Source organism: Watersipora subatra, chromosome 3, assembly GCF_963576615.1.
Source record: "Watersipora subatra chromosome 3, tzWatSuba1.1, whole genome shotgun sequence".
Taxonomy (NCBI): domain Eukaryota; kingdom Metazoa; phylum Bryozoa; class Gymnolaemata; order Cheilostomatida; family Watersiporidae; genus Watersipora; species Watersipora subatra.
The window spans coordinates 59,368,106-59,392,162 of NC_088710.1; the positions used below are offsets into that span (position 1 = coordinate 59,368,106).

The following is a 24,057-nucleotide window of genomic DNA, read 5'->3' on the forward strand; positions in this document are numbered from 1 at the left end:
AAGCAGCAACACAGGTTAATGTACTATATGCTACATAGCAGAGCTAGAAATATAACCAGAAAACCGAGAAACTCACCTTTGTATATTCTTCCGAGTCCACGGAAATCCATTTGGTCAGAACAATTAAATACGACCACATATTTTCCGAGAGCTTTGCCCATATCTTTAGTTGTCTCCGTTTTACCAGTGCCGGCAGGACCCGCTGGTGCCCCACCCATAGACATACCAAGAGCTTGAGCAAGTGTTATGTAACACCTACAAATAGTTAAAAAGTCGTTTAGAGGATAATATAAACTAGACAAGCTTACAAAAAAGTGAACTCAACAGTTTTTCAATATATTTTCAGCCTTACACAATAGGAACATAGTGTGCAATTATGGTTACTTGATGCACTAAACTCACCCTTCGTGCCCAAGGTTTTCTGCTCAAAATAGTGAGTTTGACAAACCTGTCTGTGAGAGGTGTGATGACTAGCCTGTCAGTACAGCCAAGAAACTCATTCTGATAAATAAAATCAACATCAGTTATGGAGACTTGACACTTGTCTTCATCCTCTTTGAAATAGAATCTTGCCTGCTTGAGCCACTCAAAGTCTGTCAGTGACTACAGATGAGATTAAACGATAGACAACTACAGTTAGAGAGCTCAAAGTAATGCTTGATTCAGACCAATGTTGTATGTATGGCAGTCGTGCGTAGTCATCGGCTGGTTACACTAGGATTGATGTGAATCGAGTCCACAGCGAAATCTCAGACTAATTATGTGGTTTAGCCCTTCCACCGAAAGTGGTGGGTCAAAAACTTTTCTATGTAAGTAAACGAACAAAGGTGATTTAGAACAAACAAATTTAGTTGCAGCATTTTGTGATTTCATAGCTATTTGATTCACATCAATCGCACTGTTGCAAAAGCTTGCTTAACAGCTTATAGATGACATTGGTCTAAACCAGGCATTAGATCATATTAATTTCCATGCATTTGCTTGCACTAAAACTCGTTGAGTTCTTCTTACTTTTTTGTCCTTGTTAACAAGAACAAAGTTTAATGTGGCTTACAAAGTTTTTCTGTTTTATCTATTTACATTTTAGGCTATTTACATTTTACATTTCCTCTACTCATCCATGTATCTCATACATCGCTCTCTTTAGGCATCCTATTCTTTGTTTTTACCATGCAGCTCATAAATGCTACTATTACCAAGTCGGGACTTTTCTCAGTTTTTTTAATGGGACTACTTGTTCAACGGTTTATCTTGAGACACTTTTGGCAAATATCTACCCTTGCTTATTAACTGCATTACCAAAATTATATGACAATGAGGAAGTGAGCAAGTTTAGACCAGTCAACAATTCAGAGGTGGTTTATAGAATATTCACCCGATTTCAATATAAAATAGTTCAGCTGGTACCTTGATGTGCTGCTTGCAGAGCTCGTCAAAGATATCCCTTTGGTGCACATGAATTGTAATGAATGTCTCAAACTTGACCCGCTCAAATTTAGTCAGGTCGCGAGTCGTCTGATCAATAAGCAAGTTGAGTAGGTCAAGAAACCTTTGGTTGGTTGTAATCATGGCCTTCTTGTCATATCGGGCAACTTTGAGCGCAGACTCCGATTCCATCGTCCATATGAGCTGCAGACCTAGAAGACCGATCTGTAAGCAAAAATGTCTTAGTTGGTCTAGAGACAGACGCAGGTGACGAGTGGCAGGTGATCAACAAAATGTGAGTATTGACAGGTGTGGATTGACAGGTGAGAATTGATGGGTGAGGATTAAAAGGTGAGGATTAAAAGGTGAGGATTAAAAGGTGAGGATTAAAAGGTGAGGATTGACAGGCGATGAGTGATAGGCGATGAGTGACAGGCGATGAGTGACAGACGATGAGTGACAGACGATGAGTGACAGACGATGAGTGACAGACGATGAGTGACAGTCGATGAGTGACAGGCGATGAGTGACAGGCGATGAGTGAAAGGCGATGCGTGACAGGCGATGCGTGACAGGCGATGCGTGACAGGTGCAAGTGACATTATGACAGTTGTCTAGTTTAACTAATAGCAAAACTTAATGAGCATACTTGAGCAGGGTAGAGGTCGACAAACTCTAGCAGGTTGAAACCATCTTGACTAATGAGCATGTAGGCTTCTCGTATGACTGCATGGAGCGATCTCTGAGACATCTTCATCAGGTCACCTAGCCAAACCTCTACATTACCTTCTGCCTTTACAGGTTTTATCAGCTTTATCTTCTCTCCTTCCTTTGACTTTATCTGACAAAATAAATTTGAAAAACATTTGAAAACTGAAATTCACTCATCACAGGAACATTAAGAGTGTGCATGAGTTGGTAGCAGAAGTATTGTGAGGAACTTACGGAAAGAATCCGGTCATAATCCTTTGGGTGAAATTCAACTCCATTGATATTCTCAAATACCCCGAGTAGATGAGACTGGATCGTATGGGAGTCACTTGCCTGGCCCAAGATTTCCAGAAGAGCAGGATCAGAAACAAAAAAGAAACGAGGAAAGATGAGCCGCTTGGCTTCCAAATAGCCTGTAAACCAATAGAAATGCATAAAAAACAATCTTGTTAACGAGTATAGTGTTAGAATTCTGCAATGTTTATACATAGGATGTTTGATATTAGCTACAGACCTGTTAAAGATTTCTGGCAAATCTCTAGCTGTTCGAGCATGTGGGGCAGCAGTTGTGTCAGGGTCTCATCCCCTACGCAGCACTGCACTACATTGGTTGTTTCATGTGCCTACAAGGTATCCAGTGTAGCATTCCTGGTACTAGCAGAAACATTATAGCTAACACGTCTAAGGAATCATGGAAAAAGGTTGTTTATATGCATCGACTAAACCAGACCACACACCCTTGTCATTATTTTGACCCATGACTTGTCAATGTTTCCAAATCGCTTGGCTTCTTTAGGCATCTGTTTAGCAATGTCTCCACCGACAAATACTGCCTCAAGGTAGACCCAGAGATTTTGGACTACCATCCAGTTTTCAATGATGTCAGAACTGTTACTGAGGTTGGACACCTGTCAATATGAGAACATGCTTGAAGGTGGATAAAATGATGGAAAACAAAGAATGCTAATGTAAGGTTTGAAAAACTCATTAGTTTCTGATATGAAATTCTCCTTTTTAATGAATCTGAATTCAATTTAGAAGTACTTTATGCTATTTTAATGATATGAAAAAATATTTACCCATGACTTTCTACGTTTTTCGTAAAAAGTAAATGAGGGAAACATTTCAATTTTGTGATGGCAGCTCATAGTGTCTGCATATTAAACATGCAGGATTTGTTAGCTCAAGTTCAATTTTAATTCAAGTTAGCAAAGTTATAGTGAATCTCAACATTCAGCAACTAAAATTACCAGTGTAAACCAGACCAATAGTTCAATATTTATTGAAAGATTAAAATAAAGAATAAGCACACTGAATTTATACATGAAGTAAGATAAAAGTCATGATAAAGATCTGGAAGACAACCCACCCACTCCTGTATTTTCCTCCTGTAAGGGGCGTTGTAGCGATTACTGAGAAGAGAGCTGAGGACCATCAGGCTATCCTCAAGCAGTGAAATTATTTCTGATGTCTCCTACAGGCAACGATTATAATGCATTACCACAGACGAGCTGATCTTCCAATCATGGTAAAGTACTGGAAGGACTCTTACAACAATAACCTGCTGAGACAGTCACATGAAAGCATGTACTTTATTAGTATTACCCCTTTTATGTGAACCACTCAAAGGCTCTCCAAACAACAGACCTCAAGCAATCCATCAAATTAGTGAAGTCTTTTGCAGAGCGCCTTACGAGAATGGCAAGTGTTGTCCATAGAATTGGTAATAAAACTATTCCCATGTTATGGATCAGTACGCTTTAAACTGACTTCTGAACAAAACTAAAATGTCATTATTTCCACGATTTGTCCCGCACTACGCAACTATGAACTATGCAACTATGAACCCCCTCGACAATTGTGAGCATTTTGTGGTGAGCCTGACAGTGAAATTTATGTCAGTGTCCAAAAATGAAAGATAATTTGTTAGATATTTAAGCAGTTTGTGATGCGATAATCAATTTTCTAATCTAACTTCTGGTACTCTCTTGTGTTCCCCATATATTTGTTTACTCAGCTAACAAATTGATTAAAATATTTAATACCTCATGTCTAGTTTGACGTTAACAATTATTTGAATGTTGATTAAATATTCTAAAAGGGAATATCAAATTTATATACAGATGAGTAAAACTTCGGCGACCTACTATTTCTATTGCAGTATAAAAAATTTTTACTCGGTCATAAAATTCCTCTTAAATTCCTTCAAATTTAAGAGAAAATTTAGTGTCAAATACTGGCTAAATATCCTAAAAATGAATTCTATGAATGTGAGTAAATTTGCTATCAGGCGCTTAATTTTAAGTACAACATTATAGCGGGAAAAAGTTGTCATCATAAGGGGTGCTCCGCTGATTCGCACTAACCGGGGGTACATCCAAGTGGTTCATGAAACAAAGGTAGAATTAGAGTACATCAACAGGCCATAGGCGGTTGTCAAAAAGTAACTAGGTTTTACCAACTGATAACTAAGAATTGCTAATAGTGAATCTTGTTTAAATAGAAATGTTTATCAAGAAGAAATATGATGTTGAATATACTGTACCTGTCCTTTGAGCAGAAGTTCACCTCTAGACTTGAAATGTGAGAAGCTCAAGTTGATGTTGTACCAGTCAGCTATAACAGCCTTCAGTTTAGCTTCTATGTCTTTCTCTTTTACAGCACTGATGCAGATATCTTCAATGTCCTCTTTGTGTTTCAGCAGGTTAGCTTCCATTATGCTTCCTAAAATATATCCACTAATATACGCTATACACACTTCACCTCTACAGTATATCCACTAATATACCCTATACACACTCCACCTCTACAATACATCCACTAATATACCATATACACACTCCACCTCTGCAATATATCCACTAATATACGCTATACACACTCCACCTCTACAATATATCCACTAATATACGCTATACACACCACCTCTACAATATATCTACTAATATACGCTGTACACACTCCACCTCTAAAATATATCCACTAATATACGCTATACAAACTCCACCTCTACAATATATCCACTAATATATGCTATACATACTCCACCTCTGCAATATATCCACTAATATACGCTATACACACTCCACCTCTACAATATATCCACTAATATACCCTATACACACTCCACCTCTACAACATATCCACTAATATACCCTCTACATACTCCACCTCTACAATATATCCACTAATATACACTATACACACTCCACCTCTACAATATATCCACTAATATACGCTATACAAACTCCACCTCTACAATATATCCACTAATATACGCTATACACACTCCACCTCTACAATATATCCACTAATATACGCTATACACACTCCACCTCTAAAATATATCCACTAATATACGCTATACAAACTCCACCTCTAAAATATATCCAATAATATAACCTATACACACTCCACCTCTACACTGCGTCTACACAGTTTATCTACTAATGCCCCACCTATAAACTCTATCTATACACTCCATCTATACACTCCACCTATACACTCCACCTATGCACTCCACCAATACACTCCACCTATACACTCCATCTACACATTTCACCTATACACTTCATCTAGACACTCCCCCTATACACTACACCTATACACTCCATCTACACGCGCTACCTATACACTCCATCTACACATGCCACCTATACACTCCATCTACACATTTCACCTATACACTTCATCTAGACACTCCCCCTATACACTACACCTATACACTCCATCTACACACTCCAACTATACACTCCATCTAGACACTCCCCCTATACACTCCACCTATACACTCCATCTACACACTTCACCTATACACTTCATCTAGACACTCCCCTATACACTACACCTATACACTCCATCTACACACTTCACCTATACACTCCATCTATACTCTCTACCTACACACTTCACCTATACACTTCATCTAGACACTCCTCCTATACACTTCACCTATACACTCCACCTATACACTTCATCTAGACACTCCCCCTATACACCACACCTATACACTCCATCTACACACTCCACCTATACACTCCATATATATACTCCACATATACACTCTACCTATTCATATACACTCCATCTATATACTCCACCTATACACTCCATCTACACACTTCAACTATACACTTCATCTAGACACTCCCCCTATACACTACACTTATACACTCCATCTACACGCGCTACCTATACACTCCATCTATATACTCCACATTTACTCCACATATACACTCTACCTATACACTCGATATACACTCCACATAACATCAGCAAAAACACATTACTTAATTCATGAATGACTTACCCAGAGTGAATGTGTCAGAGTCGATATCAAAGCTCTTATTTGTAAGAGCACTGATTCTCTGCCAATGCCTTTCAGCGACAGCCTTGTTGGTCATCATCTCCAGCAAAGGACTCGTCTCGTTGAAATCATCAATCTTCTTCTTGAGGTCAAGGAAAGCCTGCCAGTCTTTCATACCCTTGGGTAGCTTGCGACACCTGCGAGAGTTTGCGACTACCTCACCGAGCATTAAACCAAGTACATTGTGTTTTCTCTATAGTATTTATCTATCTGTCACAAAACTGCATCTTATTTTGAATACTTGTCCAAGAAATAACTAGATAGAACCAATCACTTACTTATTCTGAAAATCTTGAAGCTCAGCATTTATCTTTTCAATGTTCACATCAGCCCATGTGATGTCATAGTAACCATCTATGCCCCTCATTACCTGTAGAATGTAATATAATGATGACCTCAGGTCTGTATATAGATGAAAAGAGTAATAAATATATGTACATCTCTACAATGCGAATAAAGTTTTAACAATAATAAAATCAGCACAGGACTACTACTCCTCTAGCCATGAAAAAAATGGACTAGTGGAACACTACTCACCTGATGGTGAGACTACCTAGTTACAAAACTCAGCCGTGTCAGGTAGTTATGAGACCAGTGCAGCACTACTCAGTTGGCTATGAGACCAGTGTAGCACTACTCAATTGGATGCGAGACCAGTGCAGCACTACTCAGTCGGCTATGAGACCAGTGCAGCACTACTCAGTTGGTAATGAGACCAGTGCAGCACTACTCAGTTGGTAATGAGACCAGTGCAGCACTACTCAATTGGATGCGAGACCAGTGCAGCACTACTCAGTCGGCTATGAGACCAGTGCAGCACTACTCAGTTGGTAATGAGACCAGTGCAGCACTACTCAGTTGGTAATGAGACCAGTGCAGCACTACTCAGTTGGTAATGAGACCAGTGCAGCACTACTCAGTTGGCTATGAGACCAGTGCAGCACTACTCAGTTGGCTATGAGACCAGTGCAGCACTACTCAGTTGGCTATGAGACCAGTGCAGCACTACTCAGTCGGCTATGAGACCAGTGCAGCACTACTCAGTTGGTAATGAGACCAGTGCAGCACTACTCAGTTGGTAATGAGACCAGTGCAGCACTACTCAGTTGGTAATGAGACCAGTGCAGCACTACTCAGTTGGCTATGAGACCAGTGCAGCACTACTCAGTTGGCTATGAGACCAGTGCAGCACTACTCAGTTGGCTATGAGACCAGTGCAGCACTACTCAGTTGGCTATGAGACCAGTGCAGCACTACTCAGTTGGTAATGAGACCAGTGCAGCACTACTCAGTTGGTAATGAGACCAGTGCAGCACTACTCAGTTGGCTATGAGACCAGTGCAGCACTACTCAGTTGGCTATGAGACCAGTGCAGCACTACTCAGTTGGCTATGAGACCAGTGCAGCACTACTCAGTTGGTAATGAGACCAGTGCAGCACTACTCAGTTGGTAATGAGACCAGTGCAGCACTACTCAATTGGCTATGAGACCAGTGCAGCACTACTCAGTTGGTAATGAGACCAGTGCAGCACTACTCAGTTGGCTATGAGACCAGTGCAGCACTACTCAGTTGGCTATGAGACCAGTGCAGCACTACTCAGTTGGCTATGAGACCAGTGCAGCACTACTCCGTTGGTAATGAGACCAGTGCAGCACTACTCAGTTGGCTATGAGACCAGTGCAGCACTACTCAGTTGGTAATGAGACCAGTGCAGCACTACTCAGTTGGCTATGAGACCAGTGCAGCACTACTCAGTTGGTAATGAGACCAGTGCAGCACTACTCAGTTGGCTATGAGACCAGTGCAGCACTACTCAGTTGGCTATGAGACCAGTGCAGCACTACTCCGTTGGTAATGAGACCAGTGCAGCACTACTCAGTTGGCTATGAGACCAGTGCAGCACTACTCAGTTGGTAATGAGACCAGTGCAGCACTACTCAGTTGGCTATGAGACCAGTGCAGCACTACTCAGTTGGTAATGAGACCAGTGCAGCACTACTCAGTTGGCTATGAGACCAGTGCAGCACTACTCAGTTGGTAATGAGACCAGTGCAGCACTACTCAGTTGGCTATGAGACCAGTGCAGCACTACTCAGTTGGTAATGAGACCAGTGCAGCACTACTCAGTTGGCTATGAGACCAGTGCAGCACTACTCAGTTGGCTATGAGACCAGTGCAGCACTACTCAGTTGGCTATGAGACTACCATTACAGCCTTGCTTACCTTTTTACAAATATTATCTCTGAATATTTATTTAACTATAAAGTCTACAATTCTACTCACTGTGGTATTACCTGTTTAGAGAGGTAAAAAGTAACTCAGTGCCCGCGGTCTATATTTAAGGGCACACCCACCTGGTTATAAAGGCCATAAAGTTTCTGAAGTAAGTTGAGCTCCTTCTTGATCCGGTGGAGACACGAATAGTCAGTGACAGGCAGCCCGAAGAGCTGCTCTCCAGCTGAATAGGTTAGGTATGATCGGTATATGTCATCAAATCTTGATTGAAATATGTTCAGCCTATCGGATGCCTCTCTTGGAGTTATGCCAGCAACCATTGGTCCTTCTACACCGTAACTCTTCTCAAAATTACTCACATTTTGATGAAAGACGCTGATACCTGTAACATTTAATTGCAGTCCTAACAAAAAAGCTTTATTTGGTATAAAAACAATAACCATTTAGAGTAGCCATACAATAGGCCCACAACCATTAAAATAATGACAAAAATGATAATGATGTAGAAAGTCAAAAGGGAAAATAGAAAGAAAATGACGGAAGGAAAAGAGAAAAGGAGCATACCGCTAAGCAACTCCTTCTTGAATGTTGGTTGCACTTCAATGAGCTCCCCTTGCACAGTGGCAGCTTGTCCAATGAGCCTTTCCACAGCATACCTCAGGGAGTCAACACGGTTTTGCTCATCAGCAGGCACCTCAATCTGCCAGACAACAACCCAACTCAAACAACACTGAAGGTAATCTAGCTACTAGCCACACACAACAACCCAACTCAGACAACACTAAAGGTAATCTAGCTACTAGCCACACACAACAACCCAACTCAGACAACACTAAAGGTAATCTAGCTACTAGCCACACACAACAACCCAACTCAGACAACACTAAAGGTAATCTAGCTACTAGCCACACACAACAACCCAACTCAGACAACACTAAAGGTAATCTAGCTACCAGCCACACACAACAACCCAACTCAGACAACACTAAAGGTAATCTAGCTACCAGCCACACACAACAACCCAACTCAGACAACACTAAAGGTAATCTAGCTACCAGCCACACACAACAACCCAACTCAGACAACACTAAAGGTAATCTAGTTACTAGCCACACACAACAACCCAACTCAGACAACATTAAAGGTAATCTAACTACCAGCCACACACAACAACCGAACTCAGACAACACTAAAGGTAATCTAGCTACCAGCCACACACAACAACCCAACTCAGACAACACTAAAGGCAATCTAGCTACCATTCAATTCTAGAAATCTAAAAATCATACCAAATTCAATCACAAAGCCAAAGCGAAGATCGCAATGGTAGCACCTGAAATTTCTGAAGAAGGCCATACGCCTCTTCAACAGGGCCGAGAGTCATGTCTATACGTATCTGCTGCTCTCTGATCTCCTCCAGAGCCTTCATACTTAGCCTCACATCATCCAAATCCTTAATATTTCTCGAGAGTACTCCAGCCTGCACAAAAACCCTGCGTTTAACACCATTCAAATTGACTGTATTCAGCAAGGCTCAAAGAAATAAATATCGCTGTTTGTGTTGAACCCACCTGTCGATCAGTGAATTCGAGCACTTCTTCCATCTTGTCACGGTAGAGCTGATTGAGGTGTTTGCAATAAAGCATAATCCATGACTTTATTTCTACATTCAGTCCGGCCTTGAGCCTGTCCGTGACGAGTTCGAGGGGCCCAACGCTAACAAATGGTATAATGGCGTTGATGGTCGACTTTAGATCTTCCAGCTTCTGTATTTCCATTGAGAATTCTGAGAGATTTGGGTCAGCTTTAATGAAGGCAGCCACAATCTAATTAAATAACCAATATAAACTTGCAGGAGATGATCTATTAGCAGTCAAAATGCTGCTAGCACATACGCTGACACAGAATAATCTCATCTATAAAAATATAAACCGATGTCAAAGGTCTATAAGTTAATGTAATTATTTTCCTGTAACCTGGTAATCACTACAACTTCCTACTTTTTATTGACCATCATCTCTGCAGGTTGGTTGCCTCGAACAACAGAGCTATTCATACATACAGACATTTGTATATTTTCATATTTGACACTACCTTTTGGACGTTTTAGATTTTTGTAAATCTACAGAAAAATTCCTGTACATTTGAACAGTCAATGCCTACACAACCTTGTTCACTCTGAGATTGCTGAAACAATGAAAACCTCAGGAACACCTCTGCAGCAAGGTTAGATGTGCAAACCAGAAAGCATCTTTAACAATAACAAAAAATGGAACACAACTCTCAGGGCCGCAAACTAATATAGCAAACTCCCGATCAGTAAGCCAAGTGTGGGTATTGTTGATAACCTAGGAGCTTCTTCGGGCAGCCCAAATCAAAGTAAGATGTGAAAACAGAGTAGTAGCATACCTCATCTCTATCTTGCTCCCACAAGAAGTTGAACTTGCTATACTCCTTCAAGGTGTTTGTAACCTGCTCCCGAAATGAGTTTACACTAGAAGTTAGCATGAGCACCAACTTAGTCACATCCTTGTGATCGGAAATGCTCTTAAAATAGTTTCTCATCTTCTGAGGAGGAAGGAGCTCATGCTTGTCATCTGAAACTGTCTGCTGCTGAGTGGGCATCATTTTAGTCTTGCCCAGTCTCGTTACATTGCCGTACTTGCTGCTCTCTCTGTATCTCTTCTGACCCCACTAACGTGTACAAATACATAGCATAAACAGCACAAAGGTAACAAACAGTCGGGCAACGATGTAACAAAATTCTATATATTTGTTCTAACAAAAAGATCTGCACAGTGAATCCATACAATCATATTCATCAATGTCACACTAGTTACTGCAACATATTTTCATCAATTGATGCTAGGAGTAGACTAACACTGTACGAGACTGGCCATATGATCAGTACAAACTGTTGTATAAGCTATGTTCATGTCTAATATTGTCCATTATCTTCTCATGGCTAAATATTGGTTATTGTCTTTTCATGCTATAGATCGTAATGTTTTACCGTGCAATATAGCTTAGCCGAGTTTTTAGTGAGTACAATACACAGATTAAAAAAGTCGATTAATTGGCAAGATAATCTGTTCAAATAATAAAGTATCTCTCAAGCTCACAAACATTAAGCGATATATCAAACATAAACAGGTAATACGGTCTGCCAGAATTAGATTAGTAGTGCTCCTTGTATGATCAGTACAAACTGGTCACAGTGAACTATACGGTTGTTAAAGCAATAATTTGTTTTAGCAACTTATCAGCCCATATTGAGTGAAATTGTTCGCATGGCTCGATGATTTGAATAAAGTTTTACTAGGTGAAGATTTGCCATAAAGTTATTATTTAAATTCTTAAACCAACTAAAAGCTGTCAATGAGTTAGGCAGTCGATGGGTTACCGCTTCATACCAGTTCATCAGAGTACACCTTTTATGTGAAATACTCTCCAAACACTGAAATTGCTGTTGGATCTGTTATTGTTCTACGACAAAGTTGCCTCTGGTTGTAACTCATTTTTAACTTTTTATGATTTGCTGCTATAATTAATATCTTCATCTTTTTATTATGTTTAAACACGTGACACACTATAAAAATAATATGGAGGTTACAGGGTGTCATCAACCAAAGATGAACTGTCTTCATTACAAAAAACAAACAGAATATAACCTACCTGGGCAACTCCACGGCTAACCTCTAGAACCTGGTGAACAGCTCTGTTAATGTTGGCTTGTACTTCATCAATGCCCGGTTTCATCACCACATTGGGAATCTCCAAAACAGCGTCCAGCTGAAGCACAGCACCAGCACATTTACAAAATCGAGGCAACTCTACTTATAGCCTTTGTATACTTATAGCCTATGTACCTAATGAGCTAGCTTGTCCACCCGATACTAGCAACAGAACACACATCTATATACATAAATCTAATTGTTCGTTTGTTTGGTTGTCGTATGTCCAGTTTATAGCGATTAGTTAAAATACTCACGCTTGCAGCACTTGAACTAGAAGAAAAACACTTGACAGACTTCCCAAAAAACACACTTGCAGTCTTATGCGCTGTGAGAGATTATAAAGTATAACAATTACAAAAAACAATTACTCCAAGCCATGGCAAAGTGGCTGCATGGTTTAGTGGGAGTGCGCTTGGCGTAACGTCCGTGCATCTGCATGTACCATCCGTGCGTCTGCATGTACGGGTTCGATTCCTGTGAGGTGTGATCTTTTTTCTTAACTCTCAGGCGAAAGGATGGACATGGCTCGTATTGTTGTAAAGATTAGACTAGCTTAAGTTACTCAAATTTATTGGGTAAAGAAACTTAGCCAATAGCAACCACATAACCTGCCACTGTTTAGTTGTTTATATTACCTGCTACTTTTTATTAATTGTTTTATATAATTTTGAAATAATGTGTAGCATAAGAAATAAAAAATGTTTTTCAAAAATTTGTGTTAGTTATGCCTCAAGCTTTCAAATATTTGAATCCTGCATTGGTCGGACACACAGAAATAAACAAACACCTTCATTTAAAAGTTGAAATGGTAAATGTTGATTAAACATAAACTTTCTGTGCAAAAACTTTTTTATTACCCATGCCCATGCAACGCTGGGCATTCACCTAGCAACTCTGTAATGTTTACCTTGAGAATGCCGTGCTTCATGGTTTGTTCAACACCAGATGTGCTCCTTGAGAAGAAAAGGTGCTTTTTGTACATGTCAAGTGACTGCTTAGTAGCACGAAGAAGTGCGTCCTGTACCCTGTGATTGAAGAACATGAACATCTCCTTGCATTCATCCTCGAGCGACTGTTGGGCTTCATAGCGCTTGATCCGTCTAAAATAATAACAACAATAATACTAATAATGACAACAGTCATTGCAGCTGAGACAATGCTTACTCAGAAATCTAGCAACAATTATGAAGGAACAACACTGCACTAACCTGTAATCTAACATCTGGAAGAATACCAAAGAAAGTCATATGTCCCATATGTTAATCACATAATAACAGGATAAACCAACCTTGTTTTGGAGCATTCAGCAAGCAGCAGGTCAAAGGTAGCTGCCTGAGACTCGGTTTCTGGATGGCTTGTGTAGCCCGGGGAGAGAGACGTAGCACGGCTGGATGGTGCTGAGGGCCCATTTTCGTAGGCTGATTGTACAGATCCCCGACTAAAGTAAAAGGTATCTATTAAACTACAAAGACAAAAAAGGCCACAGAAAGGGTATACACGTATATACATGTGAATAGCGTATAGAATGTAAATAGTATATATAGACATATAAATAGTATTAAATCCTGAGCCCCAACCTGTTACGGCCATCTTCAACACTGGCTCGGGAACTTCTCGTAGTATAGCCCTCGATGTCTTCGTCATACCCGGCATCGGCATAAAATATCTTAATAAGATCATAGACCGCCTCCTCGACCTTACAACCAAAACAAACAGTACTTGGTATTAGTTACGAAAGCTCACAGTAGTAAAATATCAACTTCCCTGTGAGCCCTTATCTCAAGGACTAACCTTTCTGCTATCGAAATCTAATTTGGAAGATACAGCGTCGCAGTGCTCTTTAGTACGCTGAAGAAACTCTGCGGGTGTCCAACTGGCATCTTCTGGTAAAACGACTAAAACTGCCTCCCCGATCTTCTGGAGAGATGTGTCTATTCTCATCTCCTTAATGTCAGTCACCTGTGGTGACACAACAGACCGTGTCAGAAGTTCCCATTAAAATGCTAACAATATGATCATGATACCCAGCCTATCATAGATATCCATTTAGCCTGAATTAGCTATGAGACTTACAGCTTTGACAAGCTGACGAAGATGTTTAAGGGCGGCAACAACATTCTTCAAATACTGATCGATGGTTTGGGACGTCCACCTGATAGTTATGAGTCCGGGCCTTAGAGCTAAGTCTAATCGTTCAAGAGCAGGTGCCATGGCTGGACGAAACTGTGGAGGAATAGCTGATCGTAACTCCTCATTCTCATTCAAAAGTGATTGCAGTTTTTCTACATAACCTAAGAGAATAAACGGAATATAGAGAAACCGATCATTGCAGAAGCAAGTAAAAATATATTAAAAGCTACTAGATATTACACTAGATATTTTACTAGACATGCATTGAACATGTCAAAAATTTATAATTAAGACTCTGTTATTTCAAACAAAACCAGCTGGTCTACAATGGGTGCACATATTGATGCTTTATTTTGAAAGAAAAATCCCTCATTTCAACCATGGATCTGCATGACATCATTATGAGCGAGCAACTCCTTATGAAAACGCATATGTCCATCCAGAGAGGTAATGTCTATGAAGAATTAACGAACACATGCTTGGCTCCTTCGGGGTGCAACAAATATATTTCATAACAGTTAAGGTAAACCACACAGACTCGTTGGAGTTCCTTGAAGTTGAGCCCAGAAATGAGGCTGCATGTTGTACCTACTTTTCATACTGTCCTTTGCATGCAGCAACATCTGAGAACTCTCAGGAACTTCAAAGTTGTTTTTAAGCATGTACTCTGCCTCCTTGAGGTGCATGAGCAGCTGAGGGTCAAAGTTGATGAGCAGCGATTTTGTGTCAGCAGACCTGACCAATAGCGTGACCTTTAACATACCGATAACCAACATATTTAAATATTAAATTAGACACTAGCCTTCTTTATGGCAATCCGTTGTCAATGCATGTATAGATAACAAACCTATGAACGTGAGTGATAACCATCACTTCATGATCTCTCATGCTACACAAACAAAAGTGAAATAAATTCAGGTTTTTGGCTGCGTGTCTATGCGTTGAGGCTAAGCTACAGCAGTCATATGATAACTGTGTATATTCCAATCAAACTGAAGACTTACGGAAAGGGCTTCTATTATCACAGGTATCGATTGCATCCAGGCTTTGTGGTAGAGGTACTGGTAATCAAGGAGGGCCTGAGCTACTCTATTATACAGCCGCACGCACTTCCTAGACTCCTCTCCTCCCCTACACAGAAGGATATACAAGACATAGTATAGTCACAATAAAGCCTGCTGGTTAAAAACTCTGGGTTAAGCTGTACATGTTTATTACGAATAGATGTACATGTTTAGTACGAATAGATGTACATGTTTATTACGAATAGATGTACATGTTTAGTACAAATAGATGTACATGTTTAGTACAAATAGATGTACATGTTTAGTACAAATAGATGTACATGTTTAGTACAAATAGATGTACATGTTTAGTACAAATAGATGTACATGTTTAGTACATATAGATGTACATGTTTAGTACAAATAGATGTACATGTTTAGTACAAATAGATGTACATGTTTAGTACAAATAGATGTACATGTTTAGTACAAATAGATGTACATGTTTAGTACAAATAGATGTACATGTTTAGTACATATAGACGTACATGTTTAGTACAAATAGATGTACATGTTTAGTACAAATAGATGTACATGTTTAGTACAAATAGATGTACATGTTTAGTACAAATAGATGTACATGTTTAGTACAAATAGATGTACATGTTTAGTACATATAGATGTACATGTTTAGTACAAATAGATGTACATGTTTAGTACAAATAGATGTACATGTTTAGTACAAATAGATGTACATGTTTAGTACAAATAGATGTACATGTTTAGTACATATAGATGTACATGTTTAGTACATATAGATGTACATGTTTAGTACATATAGACGTACATGTTTAGTACATATAGATGTACATGTTTAGTACATATAGATGTACATGTTTAGTACATATAGACGTACATGTTTAGTACAAATAGATGTACATGTTTAGTACAAATAGATGTACATGTTTAGTACAAATAGATGTACATGTTTAGTACAAATAGATGTACATGTTTAGTACAAATAGATGTACATGTTTAGTACATATAGATGTACATGTTTAGTACAAATAGATGTACATGTTTAGTACAAATAGATGTACATGTTTAGTACATATAGATGTACATGTTTAGTACATATAGACGTACATGTTTAGTACATATAGATGTACATGTTTAGTACATATAGACGTACATGTTTAGTACATATAGATGTACATGTTTAGTACATATAGATGTACATGTTTAGTACATATAGATGTACATGTTTAGTACAAATAGATGTACATGTTTAGTACAAATAGATGTACATGTTTAGTACAAATAGATGTACATGTTTAGTACAAATAGATGTACATGTTTAGTACATATAGATGTACATGTTTAGTACATATAGACGTACATGTTTAGTACAAATAGATGTACATGTTTAGTACAAATAGATGTACATGTTTAGTACAAATAGATGTACATGTTTAGTACAAATAGATGTACATGTTTAGTACAAATAGATGTACATGTTTAGTACATATAGATGTACATGTTTAGTACAAATAGATGTACATGTTTAGTACAAATAGATGTACATGTTTAGTACAAATAGATGTACATGTTTAGTACAAATAGATGTACATGTTTAGTACATATAGATGTACATGTTTAGTACATATAGATGTACATGTTTAGTACATATAGACGTACATGTTTAGTACAAATAGATGTACATGTTTAGTACATATAGATGTACATGTTTAGTACATATAGACGTACATGTTTAGTACATATAGATGTACATGTTTAGTACATATAGATGTACATGTTTAGTACATATAGACGTACATGTTTAGTACATATAGATGTACATGTTTAGTACATATAGATGTACATGTTTAGTACATATAGATGTACATGTTTAGTACATATAGATGTACATGTAGTTTTATTATTATTTGGCTTTGCTTTTACATCAAAGCTGCATCAAAAGAAGAAGCTTGTCACAGTTCACACAAGGAAACTCACTTGAACAACCATGGACTTTTTTTAAACACATCCATTGGCTGTTCCACTTTCATGAACAGCTGTCGAGCCCATGCTATACGACCTGAGAATATAGGCATGTTCCTCGCGGTGCATGGCTCCTCTTTCTCCTTCTCATACATGGTTCTTATATGCTGGAGGTAGTTGTAATATCGAGCAAAGATAAATCTCAGTTTGTCCTTGGTTTTTAAAAATGGCATTTGCAGTCTACATAAAGAAAAACACGGTGGCATTAAATGCGTGAAGGCATCTGTAACATGAGACACTATTTGGATATAGGCCTAAAACTCCTAAAAAGTCATTGGCTGACAGTGCTGTAAGATATGAATAAGAGCTGTCATATAACATGGCACACTGGTGGTTTACAGGTTACGCATATGCATGAAAGACAGTAAGCATGCCCAAGTGATGATAAAGTGCATGTGGCATATATATGTACATATAATACAGTGATATGGTGAGCATGTGCCATATACATGTAATAAAGTTACATAGTAAGCATACGGCATATATGTGTTAAATAGTTTTTTTTGTGAGTATGTGGCAAACACGTATAATAATCGATATATATAAACCTCAGTTTGTTGTCATCTGTCATCATTCGGTGTCTGTCCAGCTATAGCGATTAAAACCTAGCAATGAAGAATACATATCGCAAAAGATTTGATCTCAGAACCTCCCGTATACAAGGCGACCAACTAACCTATTAAGCTACATGGGATGCAAAGGATTCCTTGGGTGATATGAGTCATTATCTGGGTTAAAATACATAAGCACAGCGACTATGCATTACGCGGAACGTCACTAAAGCTTGCTGTCACAGTTCTTATTAGTAAGTTTAGCAATACGGATACTAGCTTACTCAAATTATCCAGTGGCAACTACATTACTTGCCACTGTTTATAAACTGTTTTTTGAAACGCCAGGCATTTGGCTAGTATAGTTATAAAACATAACTGGATTGCCAACTATAGACTATTTACTCTGAAGAGTGATACCAGTTGTTAGATATAGGCTGGAACTGTAATTATTTGCTAACTGTAAATCAATGATAAAATAAGATGCTTAGACAGGGGCTGTGATTAAAGTCAGAGGGTCAAAGGATGTTTAATTCAAAGGAGAAAATGATACAAGCAGGTAACTTAGATTCCAACTATTTTAGCAAAGGAAGCGAGTGAACTGTTTGAAAGGGAAGCTGCATGGACTGCTAGGAAATTACACATAACAACACTCACCCTTCAAACTTCTTGAGAACTCTCACAGCTTGTAGGGTATTCTTCATCTTGTCAAACGTCTTGTCCATGAATGTCTGCAGGTTTGTCTATACAGAGCAATAGAATGTATACAGATGATATGATGTGACATCACTAGAGCAACCTATTTGGAGTATATGAACAAGTATCTAGTGATCTACCTGCAACTCACTGATGACCTGCATGAACTCAGCAAAGTCAGCGTCAAAAACAGTATTTCGTTGGTCAAGAAAGTCATATGGCTTCTTCTTCAGTCCAATAACGATTTGAGAGAACCTGCAATGAAAGCAGCTATTATGCAGGTAATATTAGCCTAAGCTATACAGATCCAAAATAGCCAAATGCTTCTACATGATGCAATAAAAGGAGAATAGTGATTGCTAGAAAGGGGCTACCTTGCAGCGTGTGGTTCTATCCCTTCTATCATCGCTTCTGTGAGCGGACTAAATGTTTCAAATACATTCAATAGTTGTATGATCTTTTCCATTCGCTTCCTGAACGTGTCAAACTTTCCAAATATGTACATCTCAGAGAACCTAGAATGTTAACAAGCATGAGATGTACCGTATGTAAGGTAAATGATTCAGAGGTACAAAATGTGTACTGGTTGCTTGTGTGTGACACTGTATTCTCTACATGTATTTCCCACTTGTATCCTCAATTCGTCTGCTCACAATTCAAGTACTGCTCTATTTCAAAGTTTTATTTAAAATAGTTCTAAAGGCCAGGAATTAAGTTTGTCATGTATCAATCTGTAGGACTCCTTTTAGACAGCCCCTAATGCAGCACTTATAAAGGATGGGCACACTGAACACAAATAGTTGCGATGCATTTTCAATGAACTTACTATTACAACTTACTGCTAACACGCTCCAATGTGAAGTCAAGTAAACATCGACTCAATGAAAATACAATGAACCAATCAGAGCTAATGATGAGTAAAACTTCCTAGCACCGCTTAACAGGATTCTAATGAGTGATTTGTTACCATCACCATAACGCATGTGTTTTGTCATATTTTCAGATCTGAAACACATAAAGCTGAAGATGGTCAGAGATTGTTTACTACAGTAGTAACTTTGCACTAGACAGCAAGGATTAGCTGCCTTATTTAAGAATAAAAGCAACCAGACCAAATCATATTTCTAGACCCAAAAGAAACAATTCTAGATCTAAAAGACCAAGTCATGGCTAGATCCAAAGAGGCAGACCAAGCGAAGAAACACCTTGACCAACCTGAACGGTTTACAGTCGGGCTTGGACTCGGATTGCTCCTTCGTTCTGTTATACGACTTCTGGTACTCCTCATAGAGCCGACAGCACTCCCTCAGCTTGCTGATCAGTGGCCCGCTCGGCTGGTCCCATAGTGCCATTGTCTCGAAGTCTGTGATGTAGTTTTTGCAGGATGTGACCATCTGATTAGTTACCTAATCGAAACGTATATACACAGTTTTATCTCAAAATTCGAGCAAAACAGTTCAGCCCCACCAGAGTAATTATCTAAAATTCCTGCTCGTTATTATATTTGCAGACCAACATTCAGTGATATGGTAATATGACAAGTCAATATTTGAAAGTTGACAAAAAAAGTATCAGCTAAAGAAAGGAAGCTTTCATACATAAATAACTTCATTTGCCTTTGCAATGTTCAGAAGTAAAGAATTTGAGCAAAATAACTATATTTACATCTCCTCACTCAATATGCTATCCCTATAAAAGTGTTACTGCTGAGGTGTTTGCTAGTTACTGCTGAGGTGCTCTGATAGTTGCTACTGAAGTGTTCTAGCAGTCAACATAGAAGTACTCTATTTCTCTCTTCTGAGGTCTCAACAGTATGAAAGATGGATGCATCACTTGGATTACTAAAATATACTGAGGCTGAAATTATATTTGACACTTTTATAGGCAGCGTATTGAACTGTGTTGTGAATGCAATTATTTTGCTCAAGTTATTTTTCTCTGTACAAGTAAATACCACAAGTCTATTTACAAATTAAACATTTTGCCTTAAAATAATTATAACAAAAATATTACCAATCTAACTTTTTGTACTTCTGAAACATTACATAGCATGGTTAGACGCCATCCCAGAAAGCTCAATAATTGAAATCCAATCAACAATCACCCTTACCTAGTAAAAGGGAACCACACTTTGAGTGGTATAAAAAGTTCATTTATCGCAAGTAACAAGCAACTTGAAGAAGTTGTTTGCAACAGAGGAGAACTACACACCTTAACAAAGAGAGAGGTCAGTCTCTCAGATGTATTATAATATCTGGAGATGCTATGAATCATTTGAATGGTATTGAGTAGGTTTGGCATAGACTCTAGCATGGCTTTGGGATCTGCGCGGTAGAGTGGCTCACAGAACTTTTCCATTGTGTATAAATACTGTAAATCCACGCAAATACATAATTCGAGAATTGAATGTGAAATAGAAAAACATTCATAAGAATACAATAGCTACAAAACAGGAGAGTTGAGATGACCTTGGAATGGGACTCGCTGACCTTAATGTTATCCTTGGCTTCATTAGCTCCATCTGTAATTCTGTCATCCAGCTCCTTCCACCTTCCCAGCACCTTACTCTTGCTTATATGTAGAATATTGATAGCCATACGACACCTGTTGTCCTTTATTTGCTCAACTAGGGAATTAAACCTGGAAGAGCGATATTAGCTTTTTTCTTCATAATTCCTCTGTACTCTAACAGAAACACATAGATAAAGCATTGACTGGTAAGTTACCTAGAAGACATCTGTCTCCAGTGGTCCAATTCCGCCCTCGGCCCTGTATCATCCGCCTCTTTCCTCATACGCTCACTTTCAGCGAGAATCTTCTCAAGCTGTTTGCACCAAGTGCCGACCAGGATCTCTATCTGTTGTTAAAGACATGCAAGTAAACCTACCTGAGTATACTGCTAGTAACAGAGTACCCTAACATGTATATGGTGTAACACGCTGCTACTGAGTATGCTGTGTTGTATCAACTTTCACTTCTTGGTTTGTAAGAGTTACCATACAAGTAATGCCAGTTAAACCACACTCACCTTGCTAACAGTGTCCGAGTTGGAAGCTATGTACTGGCAATCTGCAAGAGTTCGAATTTCATTCCAGTTGACAATGTTGTCAGGCGTCAAGGTAACAGCATGACTAATACTTATCTGTGCTCCAGCAAGAAACATCATGAAATTCTCTAAGTTACCTGTAAGGAGTGATTTGCCTTTGCAAATGAAAAACCATAACACGAAGGAATGCTTAACAATCTCTAGCAGCTAACAGTGGTTTTGAGGTTTGAAAAAGCTCATCAAAGCTAATAATTGCATTTGCGAAATTGAATACAACACATCTGTTTCAATTAATGCCATGTACTATGTCATAATTATTAGTTCACCTTATTAAAATCTTATTATTAATCCTAGTTTACTGATATAACCTAAATGTTGTGTCCTCTAAGTATGTTATGCCAAGTTCACACCGGTAAGCTTGATACCTACTTCCTATATGTATCCACATTTTGGTAAGCTCTACCAATAGAACGCAGGACATATTCATATGTCAACTCATTGTAGTGAATTGGTGTGATAAATCCTCAAGCAGAAGCACAACTTCTGATCATTAAAACGATCACTAGATTAATGATCACTGAAACAACTAGTTTGTAATCCCTCAATGTTAGCAATGGCTGCTCTTCGGGTGCTTTTCGATTCTCTATGTCTGACCAATTATAAAAAATTATGGTTGAATGTGGTAGACGATGAGCTTCCAGTTAGGCCTGTGTGCATCTATAAACTTGGAGTTATCCTCACCAGACTGCTTTCAGCAATATGCAATTGAAATAGTAAATACTTTACCGATAGGCCATAAAATGCCTTCCCGGTGCCTAAACCGGACAGTATAAGCAAGCAGTAAATTCAACTCTGTTACTGAGATATCTGCTTCGATACAACATTAAAGTAAGGTGTCAGTGCATACATATCTTGTTAACATGTTCAACATCGGTTTGTGAAAACCAATAAAAATCTTTTTAACAGCTTTTCGATAACCAATTAAGAGGAATCTAAAGACATAGTTGATTGGATATCAACTATCATCATGTTTATAGTTGGATCATGAACTAGCTGCTAGAGAGAACATTTTCAAATGATCCACTCACCAGTCCTACAACTATTCCAGACAGCCAACATAATACTTTACCTAGAAAGTTAGCATGTAATTCATGCCCAGATGGTTCTTTAAGAATAAGGCCCCAGGCTTTGCTTGCCCGAACGGGAGGGTACACACAAGACTGCATGTAGTCCTCCAAGACAGAGAGCAAGCCTTCCCCGTCAGCCATATTGATAACGCCCATGCAAACATCACTCGATAGGTTCAAATCAGTTAGGGCTGTCTCATGCTTAGACTTGATGAAGTAAATGAGAGTTCCGGTGAGTGCAACAGATTTTCCGTCCGTCACGAACAGACGTGGCACCTGTTGAATGCGGATATGTACATTAGCAAGATGGAGTATATCAGAGTTACAAATAGTACAACCAACTACAAAAAATACCTACATAAAAGCTGGTAGATAGGCAGAAATACATTAAAAAGAACATTCAGATTCTCTGAATGTGAGTAATAGGCTGTATTAGATAGTAGAATTACTTGTACTACCAGTACATTAACTCGCTAGCAAATGTGTAAAATATGCATGCAAATAAATACACACAAAAAAAAACAACTTTCTGTAGAACCTCCGGTAAGAGTTTGTGTTAGGATGTCTGTATTACTAATAGTCAAGTTGTTACCATTTATAAATTTATTTACAAAGAGAGTGTTCACTTTCCGGAAATTTGTAAATAATAATCCTAACATTTGGCCAAATTTGCTACATGGCAATTTTATAGTTTATTTCTTAAGAGAACATCTAGAAAAGACAATAATACCTGTGAAGTGGAGACCTTTCAAGTTAATTTTAAAATCCAGGCAATGCTGCAATTCTAACAATTCTTGATCTAACCGAGTATGTTTACACCTTGGCTCAGCGAAGTAATCTGCACTGTCATGTTTACATCTAATTGGGTTACTTCTACTTTATAATACTAGCTTAAGTATCCCAATGTAAAATCTTTTCTGAAGACTAGTCCAACAGCAGAAGACAATCCAATTAATTTGCTTAAAT

General features: G+C 38.6%; 1 protein-coding gene across 1 annotated transcript in view; it reads right to left on the minus strand.

Moving 5' to 3' along the window:
* Window positions 1-24,057, minus strand: part of LOC137390801 (dynein axonemal heavy chain 8-like) — a 93,653-nt gene that overhangs the window by 68,179 nt on the left and 1,417 nt on the right. The window contains exons 4-37 of the mRNA XM_068077118.1: window positions 23,181-23,367; window positions 21,947-22,101; window positions 21,645-21,775; window positions 21,408-21,558; window positions 21,130-21,288; window positions 20,134-20,324; window positions 19,293-19,433; window positions 19,059-19,173; window positions 18,880-18,965; window positions 17,627-17,851; window positions 15,611-15,737; window positions 15,199-15,358; window positions 14,550-14,767; window positions 14,268-14,435; window positions 14,054-14,172; window positions 13,765-13,914; window positions 13,384-13,576; window positions 12,415-12,531; window positions 11,149-11,433; window positions 10,311-10,565; window positions 10,073-10,219; window positions 9,304-9,439; window positions 8,859-9,121; window positions 6,781-6,872; window positions 6,442-6,639; window positions 4,682-4,856; window positions 3,506-3,610; window positions 2,874-3,044; window positions 2,651-2,759; window positions 2,371-2,549; window positions 2,075-2,266; window positions 1,408-1,650; window positions 449-603; window positions 77-255 (exon numbers count right to left, since the gene is read on the minus strand). Coding sequence (XP_067933219.1) covers window positions 77-255; window positions 449-603; window positions 1,408-1,650; window positions 2,075-2,266; window positions 2,371-2,549; window positions 2,651-2,759; window positions 2,874-3,044; window positions 3,506-3,610; window positions 4,682-4,856; window positions 6,442-6,639; window positions 6,781-6,872; window positions 8,859-9,121; window positions 9,304-9,439; window positions 10,073-10,219; window positions 10,311-10,565; window positions 11,149-11,433; window positions 12,415-12,531; window positions 13,384-13,576; window positions 13,765-13,914; window positions 14,054-14,172; window positions 14,268-14,435; window positions 14,550-14,767; window positions 15,199-15,358; window positions 15,611-15,737; window positions 17,627-17,851; window positions 18,880-18,965; window positions 19,059-19,173; window positions 19,293-19,433; window positions 20,134-20,324; window positions 21,130-21,288; window positions 21,408-21,558; window positions 21,645-21,775; window positions 21,947-22,101; window positions 23,181-23,367 — 5,677 coding nt within the window. The remainder of the gene's footprint in view (window positions 1-76; window positions 256-448; window positions 604-1,407; window positions 1,651-2,074; window positions 2,267-2,370; window positions 2,550-2,650; window positions 2,760-2,873; window positions 3,045-3,505; window positions 3,611-4,681; window positions 4,857-6,441; window positions 6,640-6,780; window positions 6,873-8,858; window positions 9,122-9,303; window positions 9,440-10,072; window positions 10,220-10,310; window positions 10,566-11,148; window positions 11,434-12,414; window positions 12,532-13,383; window positions 13,577-13,764; window positions 13,915-14,053; window positions 14,173-14,267; window positions 14,436-14,549; window positions 14,768-15,198; window positions 15,359-15,610; window positions 15,738-17,626; window positions 17,852-18,879; window positions 18,966-19,058; window positions 19,174-19,292; window positions 19,434-20,133; window positions 20,325-21,129; window positions 21,289-21,407; window positions 21,559-21,644; window positions 21,776-21,946; window positions 22,102-23,180; window positions 23,368-24,057) is intronic.